Source organism: Natrix helvetica (genome assembly GCF_964273705.1).
Source record: "Natrix helvetica genome assembly, chromosome: 2".
Taxonomy (NCBI): Eukaryota; Metazoa; Chordata; class Lepidosauria; order Squamata; family Natricidae; genus Natrix; species Natrix helvetica.
In genome coordinates, this window is record NC_138552.1 from 27,482,704 (window position 1) to 27,500,257 (window position 17,554).

The following is a 17,554-nucleotide window of genomic DNA, read 5'->3' on the forward strand; positions in this document are numbered from 1 at the left end:
AAAAAAAATTCTGTAACTAGTTGTGAGATACTCTGCAAAAAAAAAAAAAAACCCACCCAGAAAAATATCTGTCCATTATAGTGAGAAGAAACTTATTATCAGCTTATTCAATATATGCTTAATATCTCAGTTAATTTATTTTTAGTGTATCTTTTTAACAAATTTCTTGTTAGATTTTGGTTATAAACATGGCTGTTCTGAGGAGTAAGGAAAAAGATTTGTTCATATCCTTTTGTCTTTCAGATGAAGAAAAAAGGATGGTTGAGGAAGTGTTTAACAATGCAATCGATTGTTTATCTGATGAAGACAAGAAGCTCCCACAAGTGAGTGCTTAAGGATACATGAGTTATGTAGCAACATAGGACCAATGCCTTTTTAAAAGTTCTTTGCTCTCCACCTTTATTATTTTTATAATTATTTTACAAATAATGTAAGACAGCAAACATACCTAATTACTCCTATTGCCATAAGTAGCTCTTGGAAGAAGGTATGTTGCCACTTTGAGCAGTCACTTAGTGAGGACTACCTGTACATGAATGGGCTGAGGATAGTTGAATTCCAACAACACTAATGGAATTGTTGGAACTGCATGCGAATACATGCTGAGACAAATGGAGAAAAAGTCGTGCAAGCAGCTGCACTGAGCCCTCCACAAGTGATGTCTGTTTTAATATTTTGTTAATGCTAGTGCTACTCTTCTGTAACCTTTGCAAAATTCCTGTTTGAGTGCTTTGCCCTAATTAACAAAAATGCTTTCCCTTCTCGCCTTCTCCCTGATTTCAACCTGATCAAAGGGCCTTCTGTAGATGTAAGGACACATTTCTGTGCCCTTCTGTTTATTTTCTTCTAACATGTTAGATTTTTCTGAAACTTCCGTATGTCAATTGGACTTGTTACAATGTTAGTTTTACCTTTTGAACACTCCAGTCTTTTAAGATTTGGCTTTTGTATATTTGATGGCTTTAACAGAAGAATCAATTGGGGAAATCAAACATTAGAGCCTTCTTGTTTCTTTTGAGATGAGTATATTAGTATTTGAATATCTGTGATATTGCCACCACGAAGTAATTTTCCACATCTGTTTTAATCCTAGTGCTAAATGAGTGAAATATGGAATAAGATTCATCTCTTGTTTTTGGACATACAGGTTGAACACGTGCTTCCACTTTTAAAACGTGGTATTGGAATCCATCACGGGGGCTTACTTCCTATTTTGAAGGAAACCATCGAAATTCTTTTCTCTGAAGGGCTGATAAAAGTATGTACTTTCAACCTTTTACTGTAATACACCATTTTCAGTATGTGAGTCTCTGTACACATTTTCACATCTAAATTTGGTCAGAAAAATCAATTTTTTATTGTGTTGTGCTGGGTTTTATGATATAGTCATATAGTCTCAACATTATACCTGAACTTAATGAGTCTGGTTTTTCAAATAAAATTTTAAAGTGGTTCAAAATAATGAATAGTGGCTGAGTAGAGGTGAAGACCCAGTATTTTGGGGTCTTTTGATGAGCTTCCTACTAAAACATATGGCATTCAGGTAATGTATGACAGCTTTGTCCACCTTGAATATTTTTGAAAGTATAGAGGAGTTCACTTACTAATTACCTTCTCATACAAGAAACTCATTAATGAAAGAGTGCTGAACGCCAAGTGTGTACATCTGTGTGTTTAATACAGAGACATCTGACTAATAAAGAATAACAAATACCTTTTAGTTCAGGCCTATACTATGGAATGCGGTGGCCCAGTGGCTAAGACGCTAAGCTTGTCAATCAGAAAGTTCGGCAGTTTGGTGGTTTGAGCTCCCGTTACTTGTCCCAGCTTCTGCCAACCTAGCAGTTCAAAAGCATGTAAAAATACAAGTAGAAAAATAGGAACCACCTTCGGTGGGAAGGTAACAGCATGCGAGGGGACCCTATACTTTTGCCTTATACTGTGGAAATTAATTGTACATTGAGAATTTGTTAGTTATCTGCTTTTTTCTTACTTATGACTTTAAACTATGCAGTTGAATCTGGTTACCTTAGTATGTGGTAATGATTTTTAAAAATACATTGCTACCTTCACTTAGGCCTTATTTGCTACAGAGACTTTTGCTATGGGAATAAATATGCCAGCAAGGACCGTGTTGTTTACAAGTGCCCGGAAGTACGATGGGAAAGATTTTCGATGGGTAAGCATTGGGAAGTGGGGAAACATGATCTGTGTGAACTGTCGTTTGCATGGATGTGTCCTGTCAGGATACAGACCATGCGTATTGATATGGGGTAGACCTGGAATATATATGTTCTGTGCACAGGGGTTGTTGAAATTTATCTATCCCAAATCTGGAATATTCTCAGTTTTATTCACATCTAGTAAACATGCAATCATGCGTCCATATTAGAAAAGCAGGGAGACCTTATAAAATACCAGAATGAAGTATACCTATCATTCACTGTTAATTGTTAATTTAAGAATCTTGAAATGTGTTGGAATTAGCCATCAACCAGCCAGTACCAATGAATATGCATAGTAGGAGTTACAGAAATTGCAATCCAATGCAATCAGAAGGTGTAAGCTGGGGGACAGGATAATTTGGTACTGAATTGTTTTCCTTTGTTCACAGACAGTAACATGTATCTCCCTATATTTGCTTTCTGTGGACTTGTTTATCTTTCACTTTTTTTATGCACAAGTCCATTTGATCAACCTGACCTCAGGGCAACTGGTTTTATTGATTGATAAAACAACTTTGAACTTTGAAAGGTGTGACTCCAGTGTCAGGAATCTCTCACTTCTTGGATTTCCTAAAGGCAGGCTGGTGAAAGGATCAGTTGAAAATATGCTGCATAGATGGGTAGACCCACGTACTCAGGGTTGTGACACTTTTACCTCAGGCTATTTATTGTTCCCTTATATGACCTCCAGCTTGGTACTCACAATCTTAAGAAACACTCCCTTCAGGTATTGATCAATATTCTTACCTGGATTGCTGCCTTAATCTCAGCAAGTAGAATTGAGTAGCTTCTGGCACTCTTAGAGAAGATGAGTGCAATTTCCATTGGAGTTTATGATAATAAGACCAGTTCCCTGTTTCATGCACAAAATAATGCTTCCCAATGAGTCCAGTCCATCCTAGAAGATAGCCTTGTTAGAAACCTAACTGTGCAGAGGCTCTAAGAATCTATCCCAAACATACAATAAAGGGAGAGGAGTAATATTTTGTTGCAGAAAACATGGGGACATCCAGAGACAACCTCTATGTATCATCACAATACTTTGATAAGGAAAGATGCTCAGTTAACCACCAGAGCAGCATAAATGCTGTTAAATAGGCATTATGAGGCAATCATCTGGATGGAGCCATCTAGTTTTAAGTAGCTATGTTCATCTCCACAGATGTGGCTTTTGGCCACAGTATTGTAAAACCTGCTGTCACTCACCCTGGGAATATCCTGTATTACAGTGTTGCTGTGCTTCCAATAGCCAGATTTACTGGATAGCGTCTTATTGTTCACCAGAAGATGGACTCATCTGTCCAGCTCTAATTAGAAGAGTTTGAGAGAGAAACTATACAGTGTAGACTTAAGATGTGAATTATTTTACTATATTGTGTTAGATATAATATATTGATAGTGGTAGAGGGTGCACTGGTATTTTGTCTTAATTTCTTTATATTTTCAGATTTCCTCAGGCGAATACATTCAGATGTCTGGCCGTGCTGGCCGCCGAGGCATGGATGATCGAGGAATAGTCATTTTAATGGTGGATGAAAAGATGAGTCCAACAATTGGAAAACAGCTTCTAAAGGTATTTTGATGTCTGATTAGAAAGTTCTGAAAATGTGTGAGAAACATAATTAAATGCAAAATAGCCGAATACATTTCTGGAATGCTCTGGTATGGTCTGAAGTAATTCAGGAATAGCTTTTATTTTTATGGAACTTTACTTTCTGAAACTGGGAGTAATTTATCTTGCTATGGATACAGGCCAGGCCTATTTAAGTCAGAACAATATGGATTGCATTTGTGGGTTAAGATCTGCTCTGATTTGGCATCCCTAGAATTTTACCATGCAGCATGCTCATTTGCATTAGTACTGATTGCATTCAAATTTTAAAGTTTCTATCAAAGATGTTCTAAGTTCCATTTTGTCTCTCTTTTGGCCCAGTTCAAGTATACTTCATGACTTGTGATCAATATGTAAGTTATTACAGCTTTGTTTTTAAACTGAGGCACTCTAGGTTTCAAACAATCAGATATTTGTTAGCAGTTACTGATTGGCATGTCATATTGCATGAACTGAAAATGCTGAGTTGTGTGTGTAGGTTAATAGAATACATTCCAATGAACTGAACGCATAGTTAAGGTGATTTTTTAAATCAAATAACTTGGATTATTCCTTTTATTTAAAATAGTACGAAATAGCACAGCATATTTTGTGGATCATTGTGGGAAGTTTTGATTGAGGATATGGAGTAGTATAAACAAACCAGAGCCTTTATTTCACAAATATGCATTCATCATATGCAGAACAGGCAGTTCATAATTAAAACTGCCATCCTCTTTCTTTTCTATAAGCTTGCCATTTCTCTTGATGTCCATTGTCTCTTTGATTGCAACAGATATAGGATGCACACCTTGATGAAACTGGGAAATATATAGCTTATCACATATACATTCAATACTGGCCTGTCATTCCCACCAGAAAAGAAAAGATAAATTCATTAATTATTTTATTGGATACAAGGACCTAAAATAGATGATTCATTTCACAATGCCAATAGATATGCTGTTGCTGTAAGCCTAAAATAATAATTATGTTTAAACTACTGAGTAGACCTTGTAATATTTTTTATTCTCATGTGAATGAATGGCATACTGTCCTTTAACATACAGTGACAGTGCATATAGAAACATGCAGTGATAGTAATTCATTTTGGTATTAACATAAAGTATATTCTTGGCTATGATAGCTGAAGAGCATGGTATTCTGCCAATACTTTGTCCTGTATTATAATGTAATGTTTTAGTTATAGCTTAGATATTTTAGTACTAGCCACTAGAGCAGTGATGGCGAACCTTTTTTTGCTCCCGTGCCATAAGTCGGGGGAGCGCAGGGGGGTCGAGTGCGGGCGTGCCACACCCATAATGCAACGCACGAACCCCCCCCCCCATTTTTACATGGTTTTTTTTGCCCTCCCCAGGCTCCAGGGGCTTTATAGGAGCCTGGGGAGGGCGAAAAGAGCCTCCCCCGACCCCCCGGAGGCCCTCCGGAGGCTTCAGGGATTGTCCGGAGGCTTCCCTGAAGCCTTCGGAGCGCTTAAAACCACCCTCCGAGCAAACCGGAAGTGACTTCCGGGTTGCTCGGAGGGTGGTTTTAAGCGCTCCGAAGGCATCAGGGAAGCCTCGGACGGTCCCTGAAGCCTTCGGAACGCTTAAAACGACCCTCTGAGCAACCGGGAAGTGACTTCCGGTTTGCTTGGAGGGTGGTTTTAAGCATTCCGAAGCATTCCGCTCCGGTGGGGCGGGGGAGGCTCTTTTCGCCCTCCCCAGGCTCCTATAAAGCCTCTGGAGCCTGGGGAAGGCGAAAAATAGCTTTTAAAAATGGTGAACTCAGCTGGCCAGCGCCTCGCGTGCCCTGACAAATGGCTCCGCGTGCCACTTGTGGCACGCGTGCCATAGGTTCGCCATCACGGCACTAGAGCATTATTTTTCCCTAATAAGGTTTGTTTCAAGGAAGGTCAACTCAAAAGCTAATTTTCAAGGCTAATTTCCTGATAAGGCACATAATTCGGAGTTCCAGAATTTGGCAAAAGGAGCATGGTTTTCATTATTTCTTTAATAATCTGGAAAATTTGTACAAGTACCAGCTGACTTTTAATTGCATTCCTGGGCCCAACTGTTTGCATTTTTTTTTGCATATTTATTATTATAAAAACATGCTGTAGTTCAGAAAAGTATCTCTCTAATTGGGAATGTATGCTAGGATCCTAAACGTACTAGATCACATTATAATGATCCTGAAACAGAGAATTAGAAGTCGCTGTGTGATCCCTTCAGATCACAGTTGGTAATGCTGTCCTCAGTGCTGTTGCAACAGATATTCAGACAGATAGTTGCTGGTCTTGATGAAAAACGCTAAGGAAGTTTTGTGATGCATTCACATTTTGTTTTACTTCGTGTTTTACTGTTTATTTTGTTCCTGAAGAAGAGGCCACATTTTACATTTATCCTTCTGGTTAATTTGTCGTTGAAAGTCATCCTCTGGCCCATTTACTGCAAGATGAAGGCACAAGTCTCCAAATTAGCTGGAATCTGTGCTACTGTAGAGGCTCCATGTATAAACATCAGCTGAACTCCCAGACCTAATTGCAGGTTTGCCTGGTTTTACATTAACTCATCTGCATATGTTTCCAAACATTGCATGTGTGGGCAGGCTTTGAAAAACTTAACAGACCTCAGTTTGTCAAAGGATGTGACCTGCCAGCCAGAGTCTGGCATGAAATACCTGGCAGGAGAGGATGACTTGGCATTCAGCAGTGGTACAGTATTTAGTGTTCTGATGGTTTTCTTTAAACCATTTTGTAAAAAAAATAAAAATAAATCCCAGACAGCTAATTTTATATGTTAAGAAAGCATCTTGCAAAATATTGAGAATTTCAAGAATGAAAAGCAGCATGTCTGTGATCGCTTCCTTTGTCTATAGTGGAATTGTAGAGATATTTAGTGTGCCTTTAAGGATTCAGTGTTATATGGGCAAGTTAGATAAAATTAGGAATTTATCTGACTTGTTACCATGAGCACTGAAATGGTAAGCAGACTCTTGCCAACTGATCCTTTGCACAGTTAGGGAACAGTCTATGCCCTATTAATATAGGGTGTCTGAGGTGAGCCACTTGGTGGATTTCTAGAGATCTCTGGTATTTCAGGAAAACACTTTTGAGAATCACTCGTCAGGTTCTTGAGAATTTGCCATTTAAAGGATTGCAGAGGGTCTTAAGCTCCTCATGTTGGATTTTTGGATGTTCTTATTGTGGATGCTTGAGTGAACCAAGGTCCAGAAAACTCTGTGTTATGGACCAGTTGATCAGGTGTGTTATATTTGTTGTTTGACACTGATCTGATCAATTCTCACAATTTTTGCTTCAAGAGCAGATCTATCTACACAGAGCACCTTTTTAAAAAACATATGTTGAGGATCTAGTGCTAGGAAAATAGAGAAAGATGTCTCCATATTATTGGATGTTCAAAAATTAATGCTTTAACCAGGGTGGGAAACGATGGGTCCTTTATGACTTGAGGACTTCAACTCCCAGAATTCCAGAGCCAGCATGGCACAGGAATTCTGGGAGTTGAAGTCCAGAAGTCATAAAGGAGCCACAGTTCCCCACTTCTGCTTTAGGTCAACATAGTATGTGACAGAAAAATGATAGTTCCTGGGCAGCTGCTGCGCCTGTTGCTGTTTCCACTGGCAGCTTGATCCTGACAGGAAGCCTCTCTGTTTTACTTTAGTTTTGACCAGGACTTCATCTAACATAGCTGCTATAAAGATAATCTCTGGAAATGATTCTGGGACTGGAAAAGAAATGGCCGTATTTCAAAACATACTTAACAATAAGCAGATGTGTTTTCAGGGTCAGTCTTATCTGGAAAATGATAACTAGCCTTTAACGTTTTGGATTCTGGCAAAAGGGGATTCACATGCCTTTCAGATGCCCTGTCAATGAATTCCTTAATAAATGAGTGCTAGGATTTTGGCTTACTCAGTTTTCAAGATTCTGTGTATACGTTTGATACCCTGTTGGCAATAAAGCTAATGAATGATTCACATGAATCTTTCTTCCTGGATGGTTCTCTACTATCGGAGCGTAACATCTGCCTTTAATTTCTGCCATTGGAGTCTGAATGTGACAGAGGTGCTCTTTCATGGGCCAAGAAATGCATTGAGTCTGGTCTAAAACCTGTGACCATATACAATTTGTTAACATCCTGATGGACTGACACCAGATATCTGGGAAATTGCTGTAGGAGTTGTTTGGACCATAAGTTGACACAGCTTGGGAGATGGGTTCTGTTGTCTTGCTAAAGCATTGACCATGTACATCTTATTTAAAAGAATGTCATTGCATCTGTCACTGGGATTTCCTTTCAGCTCATGGTTTCCAGTCTAAGAAAGATGGTACATATTTCCTGACAAAACCATTAAAACCTCTGATAGGGCTTGAGGCAAAATGTAAAAATGTTAGGAAGTGGTTCGTGGCTTGAATTGTATGGGCCTTAGAAAGCTAAAGTGGTTGTGTGACAATAATGTTGTAGGAACCGTAAGAGCCATTTCCCCCTCCTCCAATAATTCTTCTCTGCATTTAGCTGCTTAGAAAAAATAGAGCCATCAGAGAAAATATAACTTTGAGAATCCTCATCCACCCCTAACCTCTAGATATGAGTAATGGTGTGTGACATTTTTGAGGCAGCTCCTTCTAAGAGGCTTTGTAGGGGCCAGGCAAGATGGTACTTTCCTCTCGTATCTTTAAAACAGTGATTGCTTATGTGTTAGGCTGTATAGATTGCCTGTTCAGTACTGGAGAGCCTGCAAGCACTACAACCTACCAATAGAAATTTAGGTACAGGTTCCTAAAGAGAAAGTGGCTCTAAGTCAGGGGTGTCCAAACTTGGGAACTTTAAGACTTGTGGACTTCAACTCCAGGAATTCCCCAGCCAGCTTGGCTGGCTGGGGAATTCTGGGAGTTGAAGTCCACAAGTCTTAAAGTTCCCAAGTTTGGACACCCCTGCTCTAAGTCATCATGCTTTTCCCTTCTGAGCCATTGGTACTTCAGCTGCCCAAAGAGACAACCCCACTGTCACTAAGGTAATTACTTTCTACTATCTCCTAAAGATTCTAAACAAACAAAAAATCTTGTCTGCTAGAACAAATAGACTGAGGAATATAGTAATGATGGCTTTCAGTAATAATAGCAAAAATAATTTGTTATGTTTTTTTTAAATCAACATGTTTGCCAAACTTATGGTTTGTGTCATTGTTGGGAGGGTTAGAGAGAGAGATGGGAATCTATGGAATTTTCATCTTCCATGTTGAGAGAATTCCCTATGTATGCAGGTTTGCCTATTAGACCTACTTTGGAATTATATGACATCTGAAATGTTTGGCAGAGTTCTTACTAGGCACAAGTTGTATTCAAATACAGGCATTACTGTATTTTTGGAATATAAGACGCACCTTTTTCCCTCAAAAAAGAGGCTGAAAATCTGGGTGCATCTTATACACTGAATACAGCATATTTTGCCTCCCAAAACCCCACCTCCTTCACCAAAATGGCTGTGCATAGCTTTTAGGAGGCTTTCAGAGAACACTTGGGGGCTGGGGAGGGCAGAAATGAGCAAGAAATGCCCTTTTTTTGCTCAATTTTGCTGCTCCAGCCCCCAGGAGCACTCTATAAGCCTCCTAAAGGCTATCATGCCCTTTTTTTGGCAAAAAAACAGGCCCGTTTTCTCAAAACAGGCTGTTTTTTGCTCATTTTTGGCCCCCATGCCCCAGGAGCACTCTACAAGCCTCCTAAAGGCTATTCATGCCTTTTATCGGGGGGAAACGGGACCGTTTCCACGAAAAAAAGGCAGTTTTGGGGAGGTTTTCAGAGTGCAAAAACTTTTTTTTTATTTGCCTCTTCAAACTCTTGGTGCATCTTATACTCCTATGTGTCTTATACTCCGAAAAATACGGTATTTAAAATAGGGAGATAACTTCTGTCCTTAGATAAAATCTTTCATGATTCTAATTCCTTATGCTATCTAATTTAGCTAATCTTATTTTTCTTTCTAGGGATCTGCTGACCCTTTAAACAGCGCTTTCCATTTGACCTACAACATGGTACTCAATTTGCTGCGTGTAGAAGAAATAAATCCAGAATATATGTTAGAAAAATCTTTTTACCAGTTCCAGCATTACAGAGCTATTCCAGGAGTAGTTGAAAGTAAGTTTTGCACAATACCTAATAGTTTGAAAGTTGATGTACAATTATCCTAAAGTGTTTACTTCCACAGTGTTCTTTGCTGCAATTGTTATCCTATTACAAAACCGCAATTTAGCACAATGGCTGTTCCCACAGAGCTGGAGAATACTCAGTAGTTTCTTATTTCCTTTCTTTGAATAAAACATAAATGTTAAACCACAGATGATCCACTGTTTCAAAGTAGATTTTCCATGCAGGTTTTTGAGGTTGGGAGCAACCCTACAGTCTATCCCACACATTTAGAGCACCATTTATGGGTCTCCCCATGGATTTGTTTAATAACAACCAATTCAGCTCAGCCTATGACAAAGACCCACATAACTGAATAAACTTCTACTGGAACAAAGCAAGGCCTCTTCTTAATTATACAGGTCTCTCCAAGTCAGAAGGTCTAATATGCATACTTTTTCCAGTAATTTTTGCTTTTGTGCATTTTGCTTGCTTTGTTTTATTCAGTTTTTTTTATATGTGCATTTTTAGTGTAATTTGTGAACCACTCTGAATGATTATATTGTGTCGTATACATTTTTAATTTTTTTAAAAAAAAATCTCTTGGGGTCTGCAGAATTAGTTGCACAAATAATCGTACTTTGTCCACTAAGATAATGTGATCAGAGGGTTTATTATTGTATCTGGGGAAAATTGCTGTAGCTGAAATAATAGGACAGCCTGTTTGCTTTATAGTTTCAGATAAAATAATGGTAATATTATCTTACAGAGTCTGGCCATTAAACAGCCTACTCTGATATGCGGGCATGAAACTTCTAGGAAAGAGCTCTAGCACAGCAGTATTTCAGCAATACATAAGAGTCACATGTTCCCCTATTATATGCTTGGAATCTCCTAATTGAGACCCTTTGAGCAGAACTTCAGGTTAAAATTCATCGGATTTTGCTGTTTTAAAAATATAAGAATTAATATTCTTAGGCCTTTTAAGGCATACCAACAAGTTGAAATTTACCACTAACTCTCCTGAACATTTTGGACAAATATACCAATGTTCTCTGCATCCTGTTGTATTAAAACAAATAAATGTTACTATCATGAAGATTTTAATAATATAATTTGCAAATTGGTCTTTAAAAATAAGAATAGAGGATAACCACATTCTCATTAACATAAACCCTGTTCTGTCCTCCCTTGGCAGTTAAGCCAACATAAAACACATTGCTCCCTATGAGATTCCTAATGTTCTGGGACATGTTGAGAAGGACATGGGAGAGATAACAAAGTCTCTAAGCCCTGCAGATATTTTTCTATGAGTAGATAGTGTCCTTTTTCTGGGGGAAATCAGAGTCATTCATTACAATATTGGGTCCTTGATATAACACCTTTTTTTTTACAATATGTATTTGCAGAAGTTAATAATTTGGAACAGCAGTATAATGAGATTGAAATTCCAAATGAAGAAAATGTGATCATCTATTATAAAATTAGACAGCAACTTGCTAAACTGGGTAAAGAAATAGAGGAATATATTCATAAACCAAAGTACTGCTTGCCATTTTTACAACCTGGAAGACTAGTAAAAGTAAGTTACTAATAGTAATCGTTTGCATTTTTAAAATGTGTACTTTCGAAAAACGGAGGCAAGTTTTAAATACCGTTGTTCTTCAACATAGTGATTTCATATATTTAGCAACTAAGTTTGTAACTTTAACCCTTAATTACCAATCATTCAGTATATGGCTTAGATCCATCATAGTTACAGGAAACATATTAGACTATTCAGAACGGAAGTTAGACATGACTAAACATTCTCACAATTCGGACAGTTAATTTAAAATGCGATTCCATTAAAATAAATTTATATTTAGTAACAATAAAAAAAACCAAAACATCAGAAATCCAGCATAGCAAATCTACCCAAAGTATGTGTTTTTATTGTACATTGGAAAATATTTTAGAGACCCATTTCTATTAACAGTAATTGAATAACTTTTAATATTAGTATTTGTGAAGACATTTTCCTGATATAATATTATTATTTTAATGCTTTTAATATTTTACTAGGCTGTTCTGGAGAATATGATACTTGTTTTATTTGTTTTCAGTTTTCTAATAGGTGATTTGATATATTTCAGTTTAGCTAGTCATCTTCTGATAATAAAAACCAGTACTTTTTAATATTGTTTATAAATTATGACTGGAAATTTAGGGAGGAGGATGTAATCCAAAGTATCAACTGAGAAGATACTGAGAAGTATATTTGTGCTTCAGAAGGACTGAGCCAAAGTCATCTAGGTCCTCTGGCTCTAAAGTAACTTCTCATCTCATGTTCTCATCATACCTAAGATCACACAAATTGGGTCCCCTGCACTCTCTAATATAGGAACATCTCACACTCTCCATACATAACCACCAAATTTCACCTGAACCATACACCAAGCCTACCCACCAAGCATTTCATCTCACTGAGACCACTGTGCCCATAAGTCATCTCTCATTCAGCACTACTGCTCCCCTATCTTGGAATACTTCTAGCATGCAGTCCATGGTAATCCTTTAGAGCAGTGTTTCTCAACTTTGCCAGTTTATATTGTATGAACTTCAATTCCCAGAATTCCCCAAACAGCATAGAATTGTGGGAGTTGAAGTCTGCACAACTTAGAGATGCTAAAGTTGAGAAACACTGATTTAAAAATCATCTTATAGGAATATTTGGCAAAAAAGTGTTCAGCAGCTCTTCTTTTTCCCTTCCCTGTACAATCCACTTAGATGTGGATTCCAGTACAATCCACTTAGATGTGGTTAGATAGAAGTATTCTGACTTCACTCCTGTCCCCTCCATACTATTAGAAATGCATGAAGAAACAACTCTTAAATTTAAATTGTTTTAAAGTTTTGTTATTACTCTTATGTTTTCATTATATTTTTTATTTCTTATTTTATTTTCACAACACAAAATATGTCTTTTCCAATTCTCTTTTGTAAGCATTATTTTATCTAACTACTTTATAAAAAACATTCCCTTATACAAAATAATATACAAGTTTAATATCTGAATGTTCTTAGGTGAAAAATGAAGATGATGACTTTGGTTGGGGAGTGGTGGTTAATTTTTCCAAGAAATCCAATGTGAAGGTAAGAGAAAATGATTTTCCTCAATCTTGAATAAATATATCCCTGACCAGAAAAAATATAAAACCAGACATTAGTTCATAAGGAGATGATCATTTTTATTAGGAACTGTACAGAAAAGGCTAATTTCTTGCAGAAGCCATATTCAGTTGAAAGCCCAATCCTGCATCTTCACCAGCAAGCAAGTAACACAAACTCGTGTGTGCATTACAGCTATATTTTTTTCTTCAATTAGAAAAATTATCTTCAATAATTTCTTGATCCTGACTATTGGTATTTCTGATTATCAGGTAATAATTGAAGTAAAAAAAAGACTATATTATATTCAGTTGATTACCTGAGGAAAATCATATTACTATATGAGCAGATTTATTCAGACACACAAATATGAAAGTCAAGTCCCTCATTTACATGCCTCTAGAGCAGGGGTGTCAAACTCAATTTCATTGAGGGCCGCATCAGGGCTGTGGTTGATCTAGGTGGGCATGGCCAGCTTGATGCCACTCACTGAGCGTGGCTGACTGGGTGGGTGTGGCCAGCTTGATGCCAATCCCCAAACTGCTGGCATTTTTCCTCTTCGTATTGGGTAGACCGAACTGAAGCAACACGGGCTGGCCCCTTACATTTTCCAGGATGGCCCCACAGGCCGGATCCAGCCCGCGGGCCTTGTGTTTAGCACCCCTGCTCTATTGTATGAATGTGAAGGTAGGTTGGACCTGTTTTGGAAGGTCACCGTATGACCAAATGGAAAGCAATAGTCTCTTAGTGGTCCTCAGGTTTGACTGAAACAAATTCCAGGCAAATTATGAGGGGCAGGTAGGGCAAGAAGGACTCTGGGGCTTCACCCCTTTCCTCTTCTCCACATAGTCATTGCACCAGGCTACTCATTGGTCATTCCTCTGTCTTCCTTTCCTTTCTTGATGTACTTGCATTGAAGCATGGCATAACCCAGATGGGCCACCCCACCTGTGCTTCATCTTCCCAGCATTTTCTTACCTTTTCCTGTTTCACTTGAATTCAAGCACATCATCCTCTAACTTGCTTATACCTTCCCACCCACCCCAGCATCTTGTTTCCCCTTGCCTTTTCTTTCCTGCCACCAAATTTGTTGTTTTTCCTTCCTGTCTCAGTGACCACAATACGCATGTCCCGGGTCCTAAACATACATGTACTGTATCTGAGTGGAAGACATGTGCTTTGGACTGGAGACAGATTGCTTGAATTGGCTGTCTGTGCAAGGAATTGTCTGAATGTAAAATATGATACAGATCCCTAACTGCATCTTATTTTATTAATGGAGTATTTATAACCCTAACACAAATTTGTTAACAGTTCAGTTAGCTGATTACATAAGGTTACAACTCTGTTCACATTAGCTGTTTTGGATGGTACTTACGAAGAGTACCTTTGACTATGCAAAGAACTATTAAAAGTACTACAAATCCTTTTTTTTTTTTTTTTGCCTTTTGGGAAGATTAAAATTCAGAGTGTTTGGGAAAGAATTAACAAAGGTACAAGATCCAGTGGAAAATCCATGTTTCTATGCTGTAATGAAATAAAAGTAGCTACTTTGCATTGAATTATTTGCTTTTAGCCTTTGCACAGCATCTATTGTAATAAAAAGTGATAGACTCCTTTGGGGGTATTTTAAATGACTTAATAATAATAATAATAATACCGTACTTTGCTTCCCATTGAGAATGCAACAGACAGCAATGGTGTGATCCAATACTGGCTTCTTCGTGTTCCCATAGAGTATTTGAAGCATATGTTAGCCTGCTCCAAGGTTGGGGTAAACAGCAATCAAAAGTAGTTGGCGTGTAGCTGCTTTTGCACATATGGACTGAATTTTGAATGCAGAGATAACATGAGTAAACGCACAGGTTTTGAAATCAAAATTAAAACAGCTGCTATGTGTATCTTGAATGGAATAGGATGGTCTCATTCACAGCTATTTTTATGAATAAATACTTTGATTATTTGGTAATATAACAATAAAACAAAACATGTTTCTGGTTATATCTGGATGTTTCATAGAAACCTATGATAAAATATGAAATCTGTACAGATTTTGTCTTCCAAAAGTCTTTTTTTAAGTACTCTGCTTTCTTATTCAAATCTTTTAATCTTAGTAGGCCATGATTGTCATAAAACTTGCTATTTCGATCCTATCATCTAATTTGGCTATTATCAAAATATATACTATCACAAAGAATTAGTAGTTCCTTACAAATTGAAGAATTTTATCTTAAAAGCACTTTGTTCCGTTAAGGCTTTTAGTATCCTTAGTGCTCTTTTATCCAACTGGTAAGAATTGTGTGTTAATGGTATAGTAGAAAAATACTGTTTTATGACAAATTTCCTAATTATTTATGAAGACATAAGATCTCTCCTGGATCAGTCCAAAATCTTATCTAGTTGAGCATTCTGTTTCCCATCTTGACTAATCGGGTATCTGAGACTTAGAAATACGAAAATGTATTCCTGACTCTCAGCTAACAGTAGCAACAAAAGTTATTTTAGGACAAAATTCAGTTATAGAAATGTGGAAACTTGGAATAACAAAGAGAAAAATATATAAGCATAGTTCAGTTGCAATATGGAAACAATCCCTAGGCTAGGAATGTGTTCTAGGGCATTACATTTTTTAAAATTAAGGGTACATTTTGCTGCTGACTCTTGCTGGTTATTAAAAATCTAATTAAACTATATGACAATTGTTTCAATTGCAAATTTAATAGTGACATTATTATTAATTGGAAATAGCACATCTTTCATCAAATTCTGGATATAACTTAAGAGTAAGTCTTAGTTTCCTTCCTACTTTGGATAAATCCTCCCTTTTACCAGAAGAATGATGGAAGGAGAAATATCACATGTTGTATAGTCTGAACAACTATGAATTATAGAAAAGATTTTTAAGAAGCCAAGAATTCTTACTCTTTGATTTTTAGAGAGCAAAGCCATATTTATATCTTAAAAATCAAGCTCCTGCCCTTTGCTGAAACCAGTGAAATTCAACTTAAACTTTTGTAATTGTGCAAAAACGGTTTCATTTTAAAGGGAAATACAATATGTAGAGGAATGCCATCGATATAGTTTACTTGGACTTCAGTAAGGCATTTGATAAGGTAGACCATAACCTACTACTAGATAAAGTAGAAGAATGTGGGTTAGACAGCATCACCACCAGATGGATTCGTAACTGGCTGACCAACCGCACTCAACATGTAGTCCTCAACGGAGCTGCATCTACATGGAGGGAAGTATGCAGTGGAGTACCCCAAGGCTCTGTTTTAGGCCCAGTACTCTTCAACATCTTCATCAATGATTTGGATGAGGGAATAAATGGGGAACTCATCAAATTTGCAGATGACACCAAGGTGGCAGGAATAGCCAATACTCCAGAAGATAGGCTTAAGATACAGAAGGATCTTGACAAACTTGAACATTGGGCACTATCTAATAAAATGAAATTCAATGGTGAAAAGAGTAAGGTTCTACATTTAGGCAACAAAAATGAAATGCGCGGATACAGTATAGGTGGTACCTTGCTCAATAGTAGTAACTATGAGAGGGATCTTGGAGTCCGAGTGGACAACCATTTAAATATGAGCCAGCAGTGTGCAGCAGCTGCCAAAAAGCCAACACAGTTCTAGGCTACATAAATAGAGGGATAGAATCAAGATCACGTGAAGAGTTAATACCACTTTATAATGCCTTGGTAAGGCCACACTTGGAATACTGCATTCAGTTTTGGTCGCCACAATGTAGAAAAGATGTAGAGACTGTAGAAAGAGTGCAGAGAAGAGCAACAAAGATAATTAGGGGACTGGAGACTAAAGCATATGAAGAACGGTTGCAGGAACTGGGTATGTCTAGTTTAATGAAAAGAAGGACTAGGGGAGACATGATAGCAGTGTTCCAATATCTCAGGGGTTGCCACAAGGAAGAGGGAGTCAAACTATTTTCCAAGGCACCTGAGGGTAGAACAAGAAGCAATGGGTGGAAACTAATCAAGGAGAGAAGCAACTTAGAACTGAGGAGAAATTTCCTGATAGTTAGAACAATTAATCAGTGGAACAGCTTGCCTCCAGAGGTTGTGAATGCCCCAACACTGGAAGTTTTTAAGATGTTGGATAGCCAACATCTGAAACAGTATAGGGTTTCCTGCCTAGGCAGGGGGTTGGACTAGAAGACCTCCAAGGTTCCTTCCAACTCTGCTATTGTATTGTATTGTATTGTATTGTATTGTATGTATATATTGTTCATGTAGGACAGGGGTGTCAAACTGGCAGCCTGCAGGCCGGAATGTGTCACACACAGGCCACGCCCATCCCAGCTCTGCAAAGGGGAAAACGTGATACGTCACGTGGCGGCAACATGATGCTGCAAGTTTGACACTCCTAATGTAGGATGTGTTACTTTTTACCCTCCTAAAGAACCACTATGTTACAG

The 17,554-nt window shown here is 37.8% G+C and overlaps 1 protein-coding gene across 2 annotated transcripts in view; it reads left to right on the forward strand.

The window, feature by feature from the left end:
- Nucleotides 1-17,554, forward strand: part of MTREX (Mtr4 exosome RNA helicase) — a gene marked incomplete at its 3' end in the record, with an annotated part of 42,646 nt that overhangs the window by 11,682 nt on the left and 13,410 nt on the right. For both annotated transcript variants that reach the window (XM_081940527.1, XM_081940528.1), the window contains exons 12-18: nt 244-323; nt 1,148-1,258; nt 2,078-2,179; nt 3,673-3,798; nt 9,826-9,976; nt 11,374-11,546; nt 13,031-13,099. In XM_081940527.1, coding sequence (XP_081796653.1) covers nt 244-323; nt 1,148-1,258; nt 2,078-2,179; nt 3,673-3,798; nt 9,826-9,976; nt 11,374-11,546; nt 13,031-13,099 — 812 coding nt within the window. The remainder of the gene's footprint in view (nt 1-243; nt 324-1,147; nt 1,259-2,077; nt 2,180-3,672; nt 3,799-9,825; nt 9,977-11,373; nt 11,547-13,030; nt 13,100-17,554) is intronic.